At 34.0% G+C, this 21,645-nt stretch overlaps 1 protein-coding gene across 1 annotated transcript; it reads right to left on the bottom strand.

Annotated features, from left to right (window-relative positions):
- Window positions 1–1,221: 1,221 nt before the first annotated feature.
- LOC123311622 (nuclear receptor subfamily 2 group E member 1-like) lies at window positions 1,222–20,944 on the bottom strand. Its single transcript, XM_044895678.1, has 8 exons — window positions 20,683–20,944; window positions 12,430–12,560; window positions 11,783–11,898; window positions 5,668–5,928; window positions 5,498–5,614; window positions 3,296–3,571; window positions 1,860–2,015; window positions 1,222–1,516 (listed from the first exon to the last, which is right to left on the bottom strand). Exons 1-8 carry the CDS (start codon window positions 20,710–20,712, stop codon window positions 1,266–1,268), a joined length of 1,338 nt encoding a protein of 445 aa, XP_044751613.1. The 5' UTR covers window positions 20,713–20,944; the 3' UTR covers window positions 1,222–1,265.
- Between the last annotated feature and the right edge of the window lie 701 nt (window positions 20,945–21,645).

Raw genomic sequence — 21,645 nt, 5'->3', positions numbered from 1 at the left:
TCAAGAAGGGGTGAAAAATCTACAGCATGGTTCAAATAACAGTACCTGAAAATTTCATCTCTTTGGCGTGAAGGGAAAAGTAATAGCTGAAAATTCAAGACGAAAAACAGTTTTTTGTGAATAACTCAGAAAATATCCATTTTAGGGCAAGGGTGTGATGCATACACTCACATTATTTTTTAACGTAGATTCAATATCTGCCATAAAAAAATGGGGTTCTAATTTGAAAAAATTGATTTTTCACGATTTTGTCATCCCTAACTTTGAAAGCGATTTTTTCACCACCTGTATCATGAATCGCGATTTCGATTTTTAAAGTGGATACATCAATCTTACATCTTGAAAAATCCCAAAAATGAAAATTTTCCATCCAAAAACCTCGAAGTTATTCTTGTTTCAGCGGAGCTCTATTTTCGATTTTTTTTTCGAATTTTCCCGCTCAGAGAGAATTTTAAAACCAAAACTGAAAAATGTTACATCAAAATAATTTGAAATTTTCTAAGGAATCTATTTCTGCAATAAAAAAATGGTGTTCTAATTTGAAAAACGGAAGTTGACGTCATTTCCGGAAAAACCGGAGGTGCTCATGCCTTGAAAATATTTCAGATTTCATCAGCATCGTGAAATACTTATAAGTGCTGAATTTCATGAAAAAACGTTCAGTAGTTTCCCGTATAAATATGGGCATTCTACTCTGTAATCTGTGAATATGGGTGAGGTTCCTCGTGAAAGACCCTGTATAGATGTAGAGGTTAGTTTGATGTCTGAGAATTAATTAGAAAGTTTTTCAACGGCATGCAGACAATTATTGAATTCTGGAAAAAGTACCTCCTCGAGCAGGACTCGAACCTACCACCTCTGATTGCCGATCAGGCGCTCTGCCATTTGAGCTACCGAGAGAAACGTGAATATCCCATCTGCAAAGTCTTGGAAGCGCTTCAGCCAGAAGAAATATGTTCTAACATTCCTCTAGATTTATCACTTCTCATGAAATCAAATACATTCCTTTTTTTCAATTGGTCTGAATTATCACATTTCCTTACTTAAGCTCCTCTTAACGCCTGCATGCAATCATGTAAGACCGAACGATAAATTGTCCAAATTATCCCAACGTTATTTCATAATTCCGATTCATTACACATTCGTATCGAGCAGACAAGATACTGAAATAATGAAAAGATGAAATTTGATGAAACAGGTAATAAGTTATACACTAATTAAGACAATATTTATTTACAAAACATATACATTCAACCGTTTATGGCTCAGTGAGATTGAGTATTTTTGGCTAAATCTGCAAGCAACCTGTCTATTGCAACATCCCCAACTGTCTGTCTAAATAGAAGCTCCTCCAATCCCCTCTTTGGTACGGACTGTACCGCAGGTAGAGTCAGTAGTAGTTTTCCGAATCTGCCTTTCGTCACGTTGTGCCTTTGACTGCAATATTCCTGTAGCATCATGTGTGTTTGGTCTTGGAGGAGTTCTATGTGACTTGGTTCACATAGACCACGACAATCTGTGGATTGATAGAATACTTTTGACTAGTTCAGGAAGTTTTAATTGATTTGGAAATTTTTTTAATGCAACTAATAATAGAAAGGGGTTTCTGTGTAAGTGTGAATGACACAGCGTGCAATGTTCCCACAACCCCTCCCCGATTAGCGCCAAATTCAATTGAGCAGGTTTCCTGTACCTTGTAATTCATTCTGATACTTCTTTTATCACACGCGGCAGTGATGTCGCATTAGTTATTTTTTGGGACCCTATATTCATTATTACCCACCGTCATGATGAATAGGTAACCAAAGTTTTGTATCATATTCTATACCTTTTTTAGCGGAAAATCTCAAGAACCTCACCTGCTTTAAAAAGGACAAGCGCTTTCAAACATGCGTGTTCTGTGTGGTCAAGTCTAAGGACCGTCAGTCTATTGATGACTTCCCGGAGCTTCCTCGCATCCTCCTCCAATGCAGAATGTCTTGAAGAAGGTGCCATAGCGTTGCTTATCAATACCGCTGCAAGATTAAATTATTTGAATTTAGGTTATCTGTAAAATTTCATGCTATCAATGATTCTCTGGAGAAATATTTCACAGCATGTCTTTGAGCTTATGATTGGAGAATGGAGTTCTAGTAAAAATTAAGAGTAAGTATATACTACAAAAAAAGTCAAACTGATGGTCATAGCAAATTCTACTTGATCTTACTAGTGTTGCCTTGCCAGAAGGTACTCAAGACATAATTGAAAACCCTCGTATTTATTTATAGAAAATTTCCCTATTTGCAAAAGTAACCCCAAGTACGGCAAAAGGCATTCTGGCTACCCTGGGCGTCTTATGAACGTTTGACCCAACGGAAGAATTTCCATTGCTGTTGCCATAGAAATCGCAGAAATAAGTATGACATGAAGTTAATTATGCACTCAGCATTGTTTCATTAAACGAAGATCAAATTCGCATTTGCGATAAGAAAGGCATATATTATCAAATCAGAATTTTACATTTTAGGATTGGTCTATGAAATATATGTAGGTTTTGAATATTTAAAAGTATATTATCAAAAAAAGTAAAATACTTATTATACCTACTTAGTTTTAATCTGACAAAGCCAATCGGAATTGAAATATTACTATATTGTTCGATTTCTATTTCTTGGGTCATCAAAAAACAAAACGAAAATACCTTTCGTTAACTATGCATGCTCCTAACGAATTTCAAAAAAATCCTTGGAATGATTTTTCCACCAACTGATGAAAGCCCGTTATTGTCTTCAAATTTCTAGATCTAAATCGAACTAGCTAACCAACACCAAGAGTAGATGCACTCTTGACCATTGTTTCTGTCTTATTTGACCGTCAACAGAAAACAGATGGTTTGGGTTGGATCGTAGCATTTTTTAGTTTTTGTATCATATCCATCTTATCTCGGTTTAAGAAAGAGAATGCAGTTTGACCTCGTTTACTGTCAGGTGGCGCTAGGGTTTATTCAAACAACATAGTATCTGTTGATATCAAATGAAGGACCCATCAATCATCATTCGTTCTATTTTTAATGAGTTCTGTTGCTCTAAAGATGTCAAATAAAGCCGAAACCATAGAGAGCCTCATCTCTTCCTCGAAGAAATAGACTTTCTGTTAACATGCTTCGATGGTTTTCATTGGCTAGTTCGATTCAGATCGCGACATTTGTTGATTTTCATATCAGTGGATGTTATGTATCTGAATAAATTTAGATTATATTGCGTTTTCTAATTTGACGGCTTATTAATTTGATAATATTCCATATATTTTCACTCACTCTCATCCAAATTAAGGGCCCACTGTGAAGCTGTTAATACGAAAAGCTCACTCCAGCTTTCTTCAAGAAGTATAGTCTGATCTCTATAGGATAGCTGAAGGAATGAGGGAATGGTCCTTGCCCATTTAATCGCCAAAAATAACAATTTGGCTGCAGATTCGTATATATTTTCAGCTGGAAATAGTGTGAGATTCGGTGTTTCTGATAATCTCGTGTTGTTTCTGCTCACATCATTCAAAATTGGTATTTCCAATCGACTTCTGAATTGTTGATTTTCTGTGAGAAAAATATGTATTCAAATTCCATCATTTAATAAGCAGTAAAGTGTATTTCGATGTCATTTTCATAGTGGATAAATTTACCAGATTTCAACTAACAGTCACTGTCAGTATAAGCAAATATTCTAATTCAAATATGAACTACCTACAGAGCAATTTGGATTCAGGAAAGAATCCTAAGCAGAACAATAATTATTGAAGCTAACAGAAAACATAAAAAAGGATTCTAAAATGAGTAAGCAACGGACTAGACATCGCCTGAGCATTTTTTGCAAAGCATGGCATAAGGAATTGAAACATAAAATTATTTTTGCGGGATATACGATGAAATCATGCCAATTATTGGGGAATTCGCCGAGAGACAGAAGCTTTCACTTGAAAATGAACGAGGAATTCTCAAAACCAAGAAATATGTATAAGCATCAGGAATACCCCATGTATAAGTACTAGGGCACGTACAATATTTATATCCAAGAAAGAAAAATATTTGAATTATACGCAAATTATATCGTAATATAGAAGTTATACATCGTCGATTACAAGAAGCTGCCGATGAAAAGTGGAAAATCAAACCTAATGGACAAAAGAACCAAGTGATGCCGGATACTATATAAAAAGGAGCAGTGAATGCTTCCTAGGCATATATGGGGCCTTTGACAACACATATCTCGATCAAAAAGGCAGTCAAGGGCAAGGGGCGAAAGAACCATTATCAAATTAATGTATGAGATTTTGAGGCAAGATTGGCTGAGACAGAGGTGGACGATCAAAGCACCTCTGTTAAATCCTCACGAAAGGTGTTCCTTGATTGAGGTGTAAAGGAGAAGTAATATCTTCCCTTCTATAGAGTTAGAGGTTAAAGGAAAGTTCGAATGCTCCTTGTGCGATTTAATGCAACAGGGCCTCAGAATTATCCAGCAATGTCAGTGGAGCTAAACATTAACCCAACCAAGATATTTATCCGGAAAAGGAAACTTTCAGCAATGAGATATCTCTGTCTAAATGGAGACGTCACAGAATGGAAGGCTAAAGGCAAATATCTGGGAATAACCCTAGATAGCAAAGCAACAAAGGCCTTGATGACGTGCAGAAGTCTGGAGGGTAGGACTTATGTAACCCAAAATATACTGCGTGGGTTTTGGTCATGATTGTAAGACCGATGATATCTTATGGGCCAATAGTCTGGTATGCCAGGGCAAGTACACCTAATGATTATGGGTCTTACAGAAAAGGACGAGTGCAGATTCTGTGGGGAGAAGAAGGAATGCTTCTACATTGCTAGCCAACGCAAAAAATGCTTTGGACAAGAAACTTGTAGAAGTGAGGAAGTAACCTCCTTGAAACCATCATAGATACTGGAGTACCTACATCAGAACTCTAGAACTGGAGAGAGAGCTGCAGGCTACGTGATGGCAAAAACAGCTGTGATTGGCAGACCTTAAGGTTGCAATGCAATGAAACCACCCTCAAATCTACATCTATAATCTATGTAGGTATGTATAATCTATATGGTGAATCGCGTGTAATCGTTTATGACTAATTAATAGCATCCGTGGCTTGGTGGTGAAAGCGTCGGCTTAGTATATCGCAAGGTACTGATTTCGATCCCGGGCTAGGGAAGAAATTCTCTAGTCGATACTGGTATGGGCCATCATTCACTATTGAGTTAAAATTAACAGTGCTGTGAGTAAGGTGGCGTAAGGAAACAGTAACAAAGCATAAACAGAACATTATGGGTTCTCCGAACTCGTACGAGCTCACTGAGCTTCTGAGGGGTACTTCGGTACCTAAGGAGAATCAGGATAAGCATAATATGATATGAACACAAACTTATGTGTGTTTATGGTGTGAGGTATTTTAAAGTTAGACTTTGGATTTTTATTAAAATTGACAATTGCTATTGAAAATTCATGTTCATGATTACCATCTGTATTCTTTTCCAACCCTTCTTCCGAACTACTAACTTCATCCTCCTTCATCACAATTCTGTGAAGACCATTTATATTAGTCGATTGCTTCATGGAGTATGGAGGTGAGAAACCTAGAATTAAAACAATAACTAACTATCGTCACGTTTCCTAGTAGAAAACTTACTCAGATTTCCTGTGAGGATCGTTGTTGGTTTCGAAAAAGAACTGATGAAGTTCGGATGAAGCAAGCTCTGATGGAAATAGGGTCCTGAAGGGTTCGTTGTGAAGAGAGGCGGAAAAGGATCTGACACTGTGGGTACCTGAAGATGTAGCGGCATCGCACCAAAAATCGGTGAACTGTGTATACCCCTTAATCTGCCTCCAAAACTCAAGGGATAATGAAGACCGCCTTGCACGGACCTTGGAGCTCTTTCATGTTGTACAGCTGAAATTTGTATATAACGAGAAAACAATCATAAATTATTCCACGATGCATTTTATTCGCTATTGTAATTTTTTTCATGAGAGAAGTTGTGTCCAATATCAAACATTTAAGTTATGTAAAATGAAATTGAATAATATGATTTATTTATTGTATTTGTTGAATACAGTATTGCAATTTGCAATCTCGAAATTCAGTATGAATCCTACAACTTTGGGATTTTCCGGATTGACCTAAATTATGGAAGTTTTCAATTTCTTCATGTGTATTTTGTACTATGGTTCATAATACCATATTTCACAAAAATGTTTTCATCATGATTTCAAATCGTTGTTCATCTGAAGTTCGAAGCAAAACCATAATGATATTATTTTCTCAAAGGTATTATTATTAATTTACAAAAAAAAGGATAAATGAATCATTTTACTTTCTCTTTTGAATGTAGTATATACAGGCTGGGCAAAATCCGTTTTACTTGGGGGGGATCTCGATAACTATAGCAGTTAGAAGAAAACGAATGGCACATTTTCTAGCTCTTTTTTCCTGACAAATCAAAATCTGAAATCGGGCCATAATTTCTAGGTTTTGAGTTATGAACAAAAATTGAGAAATTGCCGTTTTAAATAATGCTCGCTTGTTTCAACTCGTACTCGAAAATAATTATGACATTACAGTTTCAGTTTTTTAATGAGTTATACGAATATGATTTTTTTGAAATTTTTGATCCACTCATTTTCAAGATATGACAGGGATTTCTGATTTTTCAAATGTTGAAAGTTCTTTTTCTTGCTGCAAATTTTTTGCTGATTTCGAAAATGTATCGTATACATATAATTATTCACCTATTTCATGAGAGAAAAAATATGAATTTTTTTTTGCTTTCTGGCTTTCTTTTCTGTTTTTTACTGGTGCAGATCAGCGGCTCTTTAGTTCAGAACTGTTGAGTATTGGAATAAAAAAAAGGTCCAGAGCTTGGGCGTTGAAAATTTCATGCAAGGAGAAATAATTGAAGTAAATAATACTAATAAAATTCAAAATCATAAGTTTATTTCATAGATGATTTCATCAATTTAAGTAGAGAGTAGGGTAGAGGAATATCGAAATAAAATTCATATTCAGAAAAGAGAAACAAAACGAAATAAATTAAAAAATACGTACCTACTATAAAATGAAAACCACAAAAGATGAACCAGTAATTTCAAATAGATTTTCAAGTTTGAAATATTTATTGTAGTGTAGTAGTAAAATTTGTAATTGTATCTATCTGTCTACCACCAAATTTCATTCACATAATTATCTCGACTTTAGCAAAAGGAAAAAGAAGCATTTGCGGATAGTAACTGTAAATACATATAATTATAAATATATGAATTACGACATTTGATAAATTGAAATGGAATTTTTTTGGAAACTATATGCTTTTATTTGAAAGAAGGTGAATTGGAGCCTTGTTCAAATGAGCTTTGTGCTATATTATATTGTTGATTGAACTTAACGGTTTTAATAACACCCCAATCTTTCATTTTCTTTCAATTATTGCAAAAAGGGTGAATTGGAGCGTTGTTCGAATGAGCTATGTGCTATATTATGTTGTTGATTGAAATTAACGGTTTTATAACACCCCAATCTTTCATTTTCTTTCAATTATTTCAAAAATGGTGAATTGGAGAGTTGTTCAAATTTATTTCCATTTTTTTGGTAGACGAAGACTGGTGGAAGTGGTTTGCAAAGTTTGAGCAGTCATTGCCACATACAGAGTGAGCTTGTCATAAATAGGACTCTTCCTTTGAAAGTATTCAAGTTGAGTCAGCTCTGAGCTCTGATATTTGAAATTTAAGAAGAATGTACACCAGCTATACAGTACCCTGTTGAGGTCAAAAGAAACAGTTTTTTCCCATACTATTTTTTTCGATTCGGTCCTGATAAATAGGTATAGCCATTTTAAATTTTCATAATGAGCTGTGCCAACCCCCAAAAAATAAAACTATCTTCCGAACAACTAGCTACATCTACGACACTACACATCTGTGGATCTTTTAAACAGAATTGCATACAGCCAAAGTACCCAATTTTTCAAATTTCACAGATACTTTTCAATTTTTTTAAGAACATCAAATTATTCGAAAAGGCCGCATCATACAAGAAAATATGAAAAATACTTTAATTTTACAAAACGTTCAAATATTCATTAGATAGCGTCCAACTTAGTTTCAAGAGTTGTGTTCTTTGAATTTTTGGTATTTTTATGATAGATATCTTGTGTTCGATAAAGATTCATTGCATAAGTGAAAAACTATATTATATATCATTTCATTCGATAAAACCGTTTTTGAGATAGAACTAAAAATAACTTTTTTATGGTTTTTCAACCGAGTCGATTCGGAAAAAATGGCAAGGAAAAAAATGCTTCTTTTTGTTGAAGTGTCAATCTTTCCTCTATGGTTAGAATGTTTTTTTTAAGTTAGTAACCATCTATGATTAGTGAGTAAGGAAAATGGTTGTACCTAAGATGGTTGTATTGAAACAGAATAAAGTTATTGTTTAAAGAAGAATATTATTCATAAAATAACATCAGCACACTGCTGCAAAGTAAATTCAATACTTTTGACCCTAAGTATCTACTGTTAAAATATTTTTACGAGTCAAAGACCGACCCTGTATATATAATAGATATATGGGACAAAATTGAACAGTGAAACTGAATGTTGCTGTTATAATGGATTGTGGTTTAGTTATATAATTACCGACTAGAACCCTGTATATTGTTTACCCTGATTCGCTTTCAAAATCACCCCTCACTTTATTTATCCATCCCTTAGTCCAAACCTGCTTTTGTCCTGGGAACTTTTTCACCATTTTCCACCTGTCCAATGGGACGATATACAGCTCAGCAAACGAGCGACTCTAATGATGATTACACAGGCATCCGATGAATTTTTCATTAGTGACTTCTAACGGCAAACGCGATTGGTTGGTCGCTGGCTTATGGTACTCTCTAATTATCGATAAACATCCAAATTTCCACAGTGTTCCCTTTCAAGTATTGATGAGTGACCTGACAAAACGTCATCTAAAAGCCAATATTATAGGGAAGACGAGGCGTCTGGATTTGAACAAAAAAAATGTGCATCTTCAATGCAATATTGATATTTTGCATGAATTAGATGTTATCTATGCTATTTAGACGTTAGATGAAATAAAATATTTTTATAATAAAAACTTAACGTTTTCTTGTTGTTAAAAGAGGTCACCGTTTTCTGTTCGACAATCAATCAATATTTTATTGCATAAGTTTTAACGAAGTCCTGAGAGCTAGGTGGTAAGGAGCTGCCAACAGCATTTTTCTTGACACTAATTACAAGAGGCATACATTGATTTCTGCGGAAAACGTGCGGGAAGGACAATTTCTTTTGGAAATTTGGAACTACTCCATTTTTCCGGAAGATTATGAAAGGAAATCTACACCTGACCATTGGATATTTTTGATTGAAAACTGTAGCCAACCACAATTAGTTTTGAAATACTGAAAATTTTTGATTACCGGTTGGTAGAGCGTGTGCCGGGTATATCCGAAATGAAGGTAAATTCATAGTTATACAGGGTGTTTCAATGGGAAACGGAAATGCTTAACAGGCGGATAAGTCGCACCGAGGTGGTTCTATAGATACCACATTCATTGGACCTTACTGTCTTCGTATCCGCGATACAGGATGTTTAATGAATTTTGTTCATTTCTTCCTGCGGCCACCTTGTATATTTTTTCATATTTGGCAAACGTGTTTCTTATTCAAAGCTCAAATGTATCATGCAATAACCGCAGGGGAATCTAGATCCGGGTTAACAAAAAATTATGAATCGTTTGAATCCTCGAAACAACATCCTGTAAGGCGAAATTTGGAAAATCTGTTTCAATATTTGAAAACACCACAAAAAACTAAACTGAGGAGTGTGCTTCAAATTTTCGCGCACACAGTTTTACTGCACAAATTTTTGACGTAAAAGTGATTTTTAATGATGAATTATCAAAACTATTGAATCCATAATTATTTCAACATTACTTAGTATTTACTTATTACATTGGCATTCCTTTTTATAGTAATTTCTAGAAAAAATTAAGGCCCTGTCCTGTATGTAACTGATTATAGAAATTGATATTGCTTTTTTTGAAGTGAAATCTCCAATTTTCAAAACAGAAATTTGTTTATTGACATCTGGTACATATGTACCTATATTCAGCATTACCAATGCTCATTTTTTCTTTGAAACATCAACTCAACAATGAAATGAAAAAAATACTATTTGTTTATGACGAACAAATCCCATTAATGTTTTTTTCAATTCGAGAATGAATTTCTCAATAATTAATTTTCATTTTTCATAACAAATGCTGGTTTTAATTAATCAATCTAAAAATACTTGAATAAATCCAGCATATGCCATGAAAAATTGAAATTCCTAGCATTCATTGAAATAAAAAGATATATTTTCATGAAAACAATATTTTCTTTTATTTCATTGTCAAGTCAAGATGTTTAAAAAAAATGGATACTGATGAAGTTTTTTTTTATTATAAGTAATATTGAATATTTTAATTATCTGAAACTTCTCCATTAATATTCTTTCGATAAAATGTCTGCTGGAAATCGTAAAAATCATTATTCACAACAAAATTATCTACAGCATATATAGTCAATATTCGTTTTCCATTGAGAAAAGACCAAAAAACATTAGGTACAAAGTTCCATTTTACTAAAGCCCATAGTTTTGCTTACTTGTGTTGAAAACACGTGTCATACTAGTGTTTTATAGTCGGTTTAGTTTCGTTAACTGTTAACTACGTATCTATATCAGAAAAATGCTTCATTTTAAATATATGCCAGGCTGAACCATTAATTATTTGCGAAACAGTTGAAGATAGGTATAGGACATTATGCATGAAATATGTATGGATCATACAAATTGAATTCAAATTAAAAAAATTGGTTATGGAAACTGTTACATGACACACCAACACCTAGTATAGAAAGGTATGTACTTGTTGAAATAATAATGCTAGAAATGTTTTCCTTATCCTTAACTAATAAAACAATATAAGCGCTGCCAACAAATGACGGCATATTTCTCTTTTATTTTCAAACCTTATTTTTCTCCCTCAATATCAAATTTTATATGAGTTGATTGATCTGCGAACCGGAACATATGAAGTAAATATCATCCCTCGCTTGTTTATTCTGTCGTTCTATAGAAAACACTTCGACATGTCGAATAGTAATGCGGTTGACATTTGACACTTTCGACCCTTCACTCAGATAAGTATTCATATAAAGGGAACCCCAAGCAGAACTAATTGAGTACCTAATTCCAAATTCATACTGCATCCTATGAAAACAATTTCAAGAATATTTTCAAATCCTTTTTCTATAAAATTAGAATAATTCCAGTTTTCGGAAATCGCACATCCACATACTGCAATCACGTTTTAAACTAAAATTTGAATATTTCGGTTCTACCGTTTCTATTTCAAGTTAATTTTTTTCGGATGTTATATTTAATTTCAAACGTCCTATTGAAGAAAATTATGTATGTACCAATCAAAAAATCTATCAGGAAATAGGACAAAGAAAAGAATATGCAAAGTATCGAAACGTCCCCACGGATCTTGTGAAATCTAGATACGATTTCATTTAAACCCGATAGACTTATGACGATTAATTTTTCTTAAAAGTTTGAATGATGGTTAAGCTGGTGATGATAAGAAGATGGATAGTTTACTTTGTTATGCACAAATTTAATTATCACAATTTTGCACCGGCCAGTAAAAAAAAATTACCTACTGTAGCAAAATATGATTACTTACCATCGCGTTTCATGTTCACTTGAAGGCATTTTTTGAAACGGCATGCTTGACATTGATTCCTCCTGGTAACATCGACCACACAACAACCATTTTCTTTACAGATATACTCCAAATTTCTGCAAATAAAATTATCTATTGAGCCTTCTCATTTGAAGGTGACAGTTTTTCAATTTGATAGGTAACAATAAACGCCAAAACAATATTTCCAGGTGGTAGTTCTGCAAAATACATTTATCCACGGCCATTGCATGGAGTCATCATAATCTGTTGTTTTCCTCGAGTATTATAACATTCATAAATCCCTTTTCATTAATGAGCCACAATTTCATTTAACATTCATTAATCACTTGGGATTTTTGAGCCATTATTCACTGATCTATCAAACTTCATGGATATAACCTCAGTTATGTTGTGAATACGCTAAGACATGTCGATTAGTAGGTATTACAAATTGTGGACCTTTTGATGAAAAAAATTTTTATACAGCATAAACCAAATTTGAGATATCACAAAATCGAATCCTAATTTTTTTATGACACAAACTTAAAATATCCACAAATATTCTTCAAGCTAACAGCTTCTGTAAGTTGCCCTCGCATGCTTTGAAACAAGGGAAAAATAGAGAAAATATTTCATTGTTACCTTACCTACGTATACTTCGTTTGAAAAAGCCCCTGCAACCATCGCAGCTGGCAACTCCATAGTGTTTTCCGGATGCCTTGTCGCCACAAACTTTGCACAAAGTTTCGGTGTTCGAGCTATGGTTCGACTCATCCATCTGAAAATATTTTCATCCATTTCATTTCATTCAGTTTATTTAGGAATCACTGGTGACACTACAAAGAAGGCAATATACAGGGTGGGTCTTTGACTTGTACATAATATACATATTTTAACAAGAGATTCTTGAGGTCAAAAGAAATTTCTTTTTTTGCATTTTTTCCGATTCGGCTTATATGAGCGTTGCCAAAGTTCCTTTCAGAATAGCTAAATCTATGACACTACATAGCTGTCTGTGGATCTTTTGATCGGAGTTAGATTCAGCAATTTTTCGAAAAAACTATATTCCGAAAATCATCCTATTCGATGAAATGGTTTGTGAGAGATAACTCAAAATTAAATTTTTGTATGGATTTTCAACAGACTGTATCTTTTCAAGCGAGCTGAATTGGAGAAAAAATGTATGACACTGGCTGTTAGCGATGAATTTGATTCCCATATATCAACAACCATTATTTTCATTAGTTTCACTATATTTTCCAAATAATTGTGCCTAAATCTCAATTATTTGAAATGCCTACAATCGGCTGATATTTAAAGCTTCCTGAATTCCTGAATAATTTACAAAACTACTCTTTAGGTTTATGATGTGCTGCCGATCTCTACCCAGTTATGAATTGATTCTGACTTATTTTCATGATGTGATATGATACGATAATTTATTTTCTTATGAATAATATCCTTAAAAATTCAGATAACCTAAGATGAACAATGATTTTCTTTCATTTTTATGCATAAACTTAGGTATTGTAAAGTGTTCTTTCAAAATCTGAAAAAAACTTATATGCAATAAGACTATGGGATAACCACATGCAAAAACACTTGTGCCTATTAGAAAAAACTGCACGTGATTCCAATTCACACCCTATAATTAAATCATAGCGTGCAACGTATGCCCATAAGGTCTGAAACTGCGTTTTTACTCATGGCTCATTGTATAACCGCAGCACGAGTCGAATATACTCAGGACTGTATTAACAAAGAGGAACCTCCACAAAGAGAATCCTCTTTGGTATTAACACGTTGAGCGCCACAGCGGTCCCTACGGACCGCCGTTTTGGAATTTACGACTACTTTTTAGTAGTATTTTTTTTCGAATTTTTATTCGAAAAAAATTGAACAGGTGTTGTTATGGTTATAATAAGGAGATTGGACTCGACAAATTTAACCTGTACCGCATTTGCTGTGCGTTTGTATTTTTCTGGGGACCAGAGCGGTCCCGTGGGCCCGCTCATCAATATTCTTGATAACAGGCGATATTGCACTTTTAGGGAAAATCTGAGCAAAGGGATTATCTATATGATATAAGAGCAAAACAAAATATCGACACAAAAAATTTGGCCCCACAAGAAAATATATCGATATTTGGATGGCGCTCAACGTGTTAAAAATATTAAACATTATGCTTTTTTCCACTCAAGCAAAGCCATGATTAAAGCGGACAGATTCAAAAGATATTATTGAAGAGAGTAGGTACTTCAGAAAAACTTTGTCCGTTGTCTAGCAGAATTCTTGTAGAAATCTTGGTGATCTTGGAAGGAATGTAGGAGGAGTAATATTATAATTATCCACGATCATCATAATCTATCGCTATCCGTTTCATTGAGCATTATGGCATTCATAAGACAATTATGATTAATAATTTCTTATTCACTGGTTGTCTGATCTATCAAACTCTATGGCCAAAACCACAGACAGAGACTTTGGACGTAGAGATGTTGCTAAATATAGCAATTGGGAATGTCAGAAGTCAACGTATACTATTGAGATATTGAAATGAATACAGATATCATCGAAATTGAGATGAGATATTTTAGGAATAATTTTTTCACAATAGTTCATAATGTACAGGGTGGGCAAAATTGTTGATACCTGAATTACAACTTTTTCAACCCAACGAGGTAGAGGAAAATGCATGGTACATTACGGTCTTCTTTTTTCGAGAATCTAATAACCCCATCAACTGCATTACTCTATCTTCTTTCGTTTTCGAGTTATAGGTCAAAATTAAATTTTCAACCTTGGTCATTATCCGTTTCTGTTTGAGCTAGGATGTTGAAATGAAGACATTATACAGACACTTTTTTGATAGCAATCCAGTGGCGTACTATGATTTTTTCCAACAGGTATATTTGCTGAGCAGGCTGAGCTATAACATAAAGATGTATTTTTTCTTATGAAAACAGTATAAATGATAAATAAGCGTTGAATAATATACTATAATGAGCGTTCAATAATATACTGTTGTACGATGTCAAAAATATATGACATATCGTATTCATATATCGCCAGTGGCTTACTCCAATTTTCACATACTGGCAGTATTTTTCATATTTGTATGAACTTGAAGGCAATATATGATATATTATTATTTTGGAAACGGAAAAAGAATACTGATACTCTTTGAAATATGATAAAATATTTTTCTCATAAAACACACAACTGCAAGTTATGGGATATCTCTTGGGAAGAATCAGAATGCCAATAGCGATTTTATTTATTTATTCACAAGGGGATACAAACAGGTACAAAAACCCACTAATGTATCCTCAGATAGAACGAACAAAATTACAGAGATTATAAGTACATAGATCAATTCGATACAAGATTATTCACTTAACTAATGATCATGAGTACAACTGACAAAAATCAACAAAAAAAAAACCAAAAAAAAAAGAGAAAAAAAAAGCGAGAAACCCAAAATGCCCCAAAAATGGCAACTACGTACAATTCTTTTTCAAAATCTTTAGGACCTGTTCCAGAGACATAAAAAAATAATCAACTTGACCACTAAACATGTTGCTGGTCCGAGATATCCGACAAAGGGCCTGTTCCGATATTGCTGTTAGTACTGGCCCGCAATCGAATAACAATAGAACTCGAACGACTGGGCCAATAGGCATCGTTTCTGAAATACTGACAGTACTGTTCAGCAATATCGGAACAGGCCCATAGAGGCGAGTGCTGAGCCGTGTATGTGTACCTAAAGGGTACCATAAAAAGCTCACAGGCTCTGAGAGACCTCTGGGGAACATTGAAGCACAAGCCACCAAGAATATCTGGGCTCTGAAGTTTATTGTTCAAGATCTTAAATGCAAACAGTGCCTCGGAGACCATACGTATGCTCGACAATGATAGCATTCCGAAATGCTCGAGCGCCAAAACATAGTCTCCATCAGGTATGACAAATTTCGTTTTGAAAGCAAGAAATCTTATAAATCTATTTTGAATACTCTCAAGGCGATTGATGTTATTTTTTTGCCTAGGATTCCACACGACACTTGCAAAGTTTAGTCTGCTCAGCACAAATGCACTGAAAAGGACCTTAATTGGTGTGACAGTTTACGAATGCACTACATTTCCTAGTTATATACCCTAACATTCTGGAGGACAAATTAACAACAGATTCAGCGATGTTATATATTTTTGAAATGGTAATTAATAATAAAAAATTCATAGTTCATATAAACTTTTATTTCCATCAAAAAAACAAAATTTTATGTTACAATTCAGTAAAGAAAGCCCTTAAAAAATTTGAGTTCTATAAAAAAAGTGACTGTATCATGTTTTTTCAAGATTACAAGCAGAAACGCGGATACTGATCAAAGTTGAACTTGCCCAAATGTCTATTTTGGTTTATAACTCGAAAACGTAAGAAGATGGCAGAATGGAGTTGAGGGCATAATGTGTTTCTCGAAAACAGATAACGCAATGTGCCATTATTTTTCTCTCTCTTTAGGATTAAAACTTTGTACTTCAGGTATCAACTATTTTGCCCACTCTGTACATGTATGTACCTATACTTCGAGTGATATCGCTGGCATTTTTGAAAATTGACAAGAATATGTGAATGTGATATGTAGGATATACATATCATCCTAAAATATATGGTGAAACAGTAATCCAAAGCAAAACATGCTCCTCCTGTGAAATTACTAGTACGGTTCTGCTTCCAACCCCAATTTTTCAGACCCATGTGGCTATTTCGAGGGTGACTGACTTCGTTTAGTGACAGTCCAGTGATATCAAATCGTAACATATTGCATAATTTGTACCTGCGTTTACCTGTAATTAGGAAAGAACGATATGGGGATCCCAGAGTGAACTTTGACAGGTGTTGGCTTCCTGCCTTTTTCCCCTGACTTTCGGAGCGATCGAGTACCCTAGAAATACCTACTTCTACGAGTATGAGCGATTTGAGCCGGATGCTGCTTGTTGGTTACTCATTGAGTTTAAGGTTTGATGTTATACAGTGTAGTCCAACGAAAACTTAACGATACAAAAATGTTTCAATGAAAAAAACGAAAAAAACAACTTATCTTTGAAGTTCCTTCCAACCAACAAAGCTCTGTGATTTGCCCAAATCCTTATGAACAGAATCAAAACAAATCTTCTTTCTAAGAGTTGTTGTTGCATATTAAGCAGAGTACTCAACAGCCATTGGATACTTCGTTGGGTACTTCCTTAGACCCCCTATAGTGTGTTATTACATAAGGAGGGCACTTTTAATTATTATCTATATCTCGGTAACGATAAGTGGTAAAGAAAAACGAATTGCAGATTTGGAAAGAGCAAAACGCAGATATCCCACAAGCTAGGGTGAGAAAAAAAATTTTTTTTTCCTCCAAAAACTTGTAAAGTATAAATGAGCAAAACGAACGGACTGATGAGCAAAACGAACGGACTGATGAGCAAAACGAGGGCTTTCGATCGAAACCAATATCGGAAAAATCCGTTGAGGTGCCCTGCTAGTGTAATATTACACCAGCATGGCACTTTGAATTGTCTATTATGTCTATAGCTCATTGTATATAGGTGAGCAAAATAAATGAGTGGTGAGCAAAACGGAGCAAAACGAGGGCATAAAAATCGTAAAAATTCTTTGAGGTGCATTGGTAGTGTAATGCCGCTCCGATATTCCTCTTCTGAGTACCAATTAATTTTTCTCATTGTGAAATAATCATGAGTTATTAGAAACATTATACTGTGGCCAATTCTGGTAACAAAATTGGTGGTTACTGGTTTGAGACTTTTAATGTCAGAAATTCATTTGAGACCTGTTAGTTACATTCAACTCCTCACACTTGCACAACTGGAAATTTCTTTAAAAAAATAACGTTAATTATAGTCAATAGAAAAAATCGAATAGGAAGCACCTTTACTATTTCCAAAAACAAAATGATTTCAATAGTTTTTCCAACGATACAACATTCAAGGTGAAAACCAAAGGGTTTATTAGTGCATCGGAGTATTCAATAATGATCTTTATTCTTCACACTTCATGTCAGCCGTCGATGATTACAATTCCATTGACTGCACAACAGATGCTGCGAAAGTTGGCAAAAATGACGTGCATTTTTTTCGAACCCTCCACGGGTCGAAAACATTATAAATTCAAATTATCTCTCCTCCGTTATTTTTTATGAAAGGGATCCATCAAACTAGGTAACACTTTGCGGTGACAAGTTATTCGAATAATTATTGGGGAATGACTTACAACTTTATTAGTTGAAATATTCGATAAATTTGCATATTTAACTGAGTGAAAATATGTATGGTTCATGATATAACACTAAGAAAAAGAAATAACTCCAATAGTATTTCTTTCTCCTTGTTCTTGTGGAAAAACTACAGAGATGCAAAACAATCATAATCATCACCTTAATTTAAATTCTCTCTTTCATTTTATTCAATCAACGTTGTTGAAAACAATATCGTGTATTAACCCTCCGGGTGTTTAATACTCAATGCTGAAGGTGAGAAATGATTCACTGATTGATATAGAATTTTGATCTTCAAAAGTGAGTAGGATTTCAAAATCAAGTCAAAACTAAACTTTTAAGAAGAAAATATTAATAGAAGATAAATAGGTATTATCAATTTTCGTCGTCATATTCAATTGTCCCAATTGATGAGAATATATAAGGAGCTTGAATCTTATTCTCAAAAACCTTCCAGAGGGTCTTTATAAAGTATTAATAAGGAGCAGCAGAGTAATTCAAAGCCAACTCTGAATTGCTGCAATCATTTTTGTCTCGATTTTTGTAGACATTATTCAATGAATTTTACATTTTTACACCAAATGACAAAAATTTGTTGAATGAATATTTAATATTTGTGCGAAAGTAAACTTCCTGTATTTCCTACATTATAAAAAAGTTTATTCAGCAAACTCGTTTAGAATTATTGATATTTATACTAAGATTTTTAGTAATACATAGATTATTTTGCTTGAAATCCAAATTAATGGAATTCGGATATTCTTTCCAGCTAATTTTTTAGATTCAATGATCAGATTGATGCAGAGTTTCGAAATCCACCTTGATAATCTACAAAAAACAATTTTCCATCTCCTTTCTCTCTCTACCTTTCATTATGAAATAATATTTCCGAGAAAAAAAGGGTTTCCACGAGTTATTATTTTTGTTTATAAGTTTGGAGGAAAAAACTGTATATCTACCTGTTGCAGCCAAAATAAATAATTAGTTATGTATGTAATCCAGACATTATGCATGAATAATGATTGAATTCATTCATTCATTGGAACGTTGAAAAATTCAATTTATTTTTCAATTTATTTTTCATTTTATCAGTACTCTCAAACCTATAATTATTTTATATGTATACTAGATTGTTTCATTTTTCATTATTATTTCATATAAATAATATGTATAATGGCTACAAAAAATAACCATTAAGATTAGGTAGGTAATGGCTGCACCAAATGATAAATAAAGATATTTCGAAAAATGTTTCAATATGTTAACATTGTTAATATTCTGTCTGTCTGTCTGTATTCTCCCACAGCATTTCCTACTATTTAAGGTCTTGAACACGGTTGCACTTAGAGCATTAGACTAAGCGTAAGAGTTCTTCAGACCACTCCAAGATTTCAGAGAATAAGGTCCCCCTGCTGCAAATGTTTATATTGCCTTAACTAACTTCTGGCACCACAATGATTTTAAGGGTGGATACCTGATACCCAGTACCCACAAAAACATTGCTAAAACAAACAGTCGGATGACCTTATTTTCTGTTTGGAATCGTGAAAGACCATTGGCATTAATTTGACGCAAAATCTCTTGTTCTCCAATGCTATCATCGAAAACCTGAGAACATTTTTGACACCCTATGTCTTAGAAGGAGTGCATAAAGCCCATAAAGGGTGAATTTTTGACTCGTACAAATATTTTAACAGTAGGTTCTTGAGATGAAAAAAACACTTTTTTCCTTTACCATTTTTTCTGAATCACCTGTGTGTGCAAGATATAGGCTGTTGAAAAACCATAAAAAAATGTTATTTTTAGTTCTATCTCACAAACGGTTTTATTGAATAGAATTAATTTCGGAATATAGTTTTCCATTTATTTTATGAATCTTTTTCGAACAACAGATATCACCCACGTCTTCCAGTTTTTTCATTATGACCATTACGTACCATAAAAATACCAAAAATTTAAAGAACCCAAATTTTGAAACTAAGTTGGTCGCTAATTTTTGAACGTTTTGTGAAATAAAAGTATTCTTTATATTTTTTCGTTTAATGCGCCGTTTTCGAGTAATTTGATGTTCAAAAATTATAAAGTATCTGTGAAATTCGAAAGATTGGGTACTCTGGCTAAATACAACTGTTTAAAAGATCCACAGAGACCACAGATGTGTACTGCCACAGATTTAGCCAGTTATTTTTAAGATAATTTTGTTCTTCCAGGGGTGGCACAGTTCATTATGAGAACAAAATATATTTTTATCAGGGCCGAATCGGAAAAATGGTATGAAAAAAAAGTGTTCCTTTTGATCTCAAGTTCTACTGTTAGAACATTTGTACGAGTCAAAGACTGTATATGTATTTGATCTCAATGTTTTCACGAAATATTTATCTTTTTAGACAAGGAATCACCTCCTGTATATTGGCCGCATCTTTAGTGAACACCCAGTTTGAACTGTTTTTCTCAACTGCTAATAAGTATAGAAGACGAGCAGATCGAGTCACAAACCAATTTCGGTCATAGACATCGCTGCAGAAGTCAGAAAAAAAACTATTCAAACCAAAAATACGGTTCTGCAGGATTATTCTATACTATATATCAACGTAAGAAAAAAATGCCCACGATTCCTACCTTTTCTTCCTCTTCCTCAACCTTAATCATTCACGAACACTCCAGCTACACCACCTGAACACACCGCAGATACAGATTTACCAAGTGGCGTTTTCCGGCTGGGCGCTACTTATTCCTATCCCGCCCACATAAGGGTTGAATGGGGTGAAAGGCCGGCGATCTGCTGCGGTCGATCAGAACTACGGTCGCGCATTGGTTGGGGGCAAATGAGCACACGGGCCTCATTGGTCGATCAAGGGGTGTTTGTAGGTTACATTGTTGTTCTTAATGAGCTTCTGAGGGGTAGAATTGGATTCGTGACACTAAGTCAATTCCGTAAGTGTTTCTGCATTGAAAAGTCTAGTGAGAAGTATTGATATTAATTGATTGATAGCTGATTTTTCAAGATATCGATTGAATAATTGGAATTTCAAACTCAAATAATATGGACACAATTATTTTCTGATATTTCTGTCGCTGATGTGATGGAACATTGAAAAGTTCAGGACAAACTCGCCACCTTATGTTTGTATTGTCTAGAGATGCTGTAGTTGTGTAGTTGCTTGAAATAAAAAAAAACGATGATTTATTTGAATTTATAAAACCAAAACAAATTTTTCCACCCTACTAGATACAATCATGTTAAAAATTGATCCCTTATTCAAACTATACTTATTCATATTTCTTGTGGATTGTGATTGTCAATACAACATACATATAAATATATGTACCTAATACAATAAATTATGAGTGTTATGTTGTGAAAATGTATCGTCAGTGATCAAGAAAATGCTGATATAGACGCGAAAGAAGAGATCTAATTTTAACGCGTGCTTGTAGTAGCGGGAAATGTGTTTTTGTTTTATAAATTCATATAAATCATTCTTTTTTTATTTCTAGCAACTATAGCAACTCTAGACAATACAAACATCAGGTGGCGAGTTTGTCCTCAACTTTTTTTTCAGCGAAAGAAATATCAGGAGA

Source organism: Coccinella septempunctata, chromosome 4, assembly GCF_907165205.1.
Source record: "Coccinella septempunctata chromosome 4, icCocSept1.1, whole genome shotgun sequence".
Lineage (NCBI taxonomy): Eukaryota > Metazoa > Arthropoda > Insecta > Coleoptera > Coccinellidae > Coccinella > Coccinella septempunctata.
The sequence above is the reverse complement of the archived record's forward strand: the minus strand, read 5'-3'. Positions and strand labels throughout refer to the sequence as shown.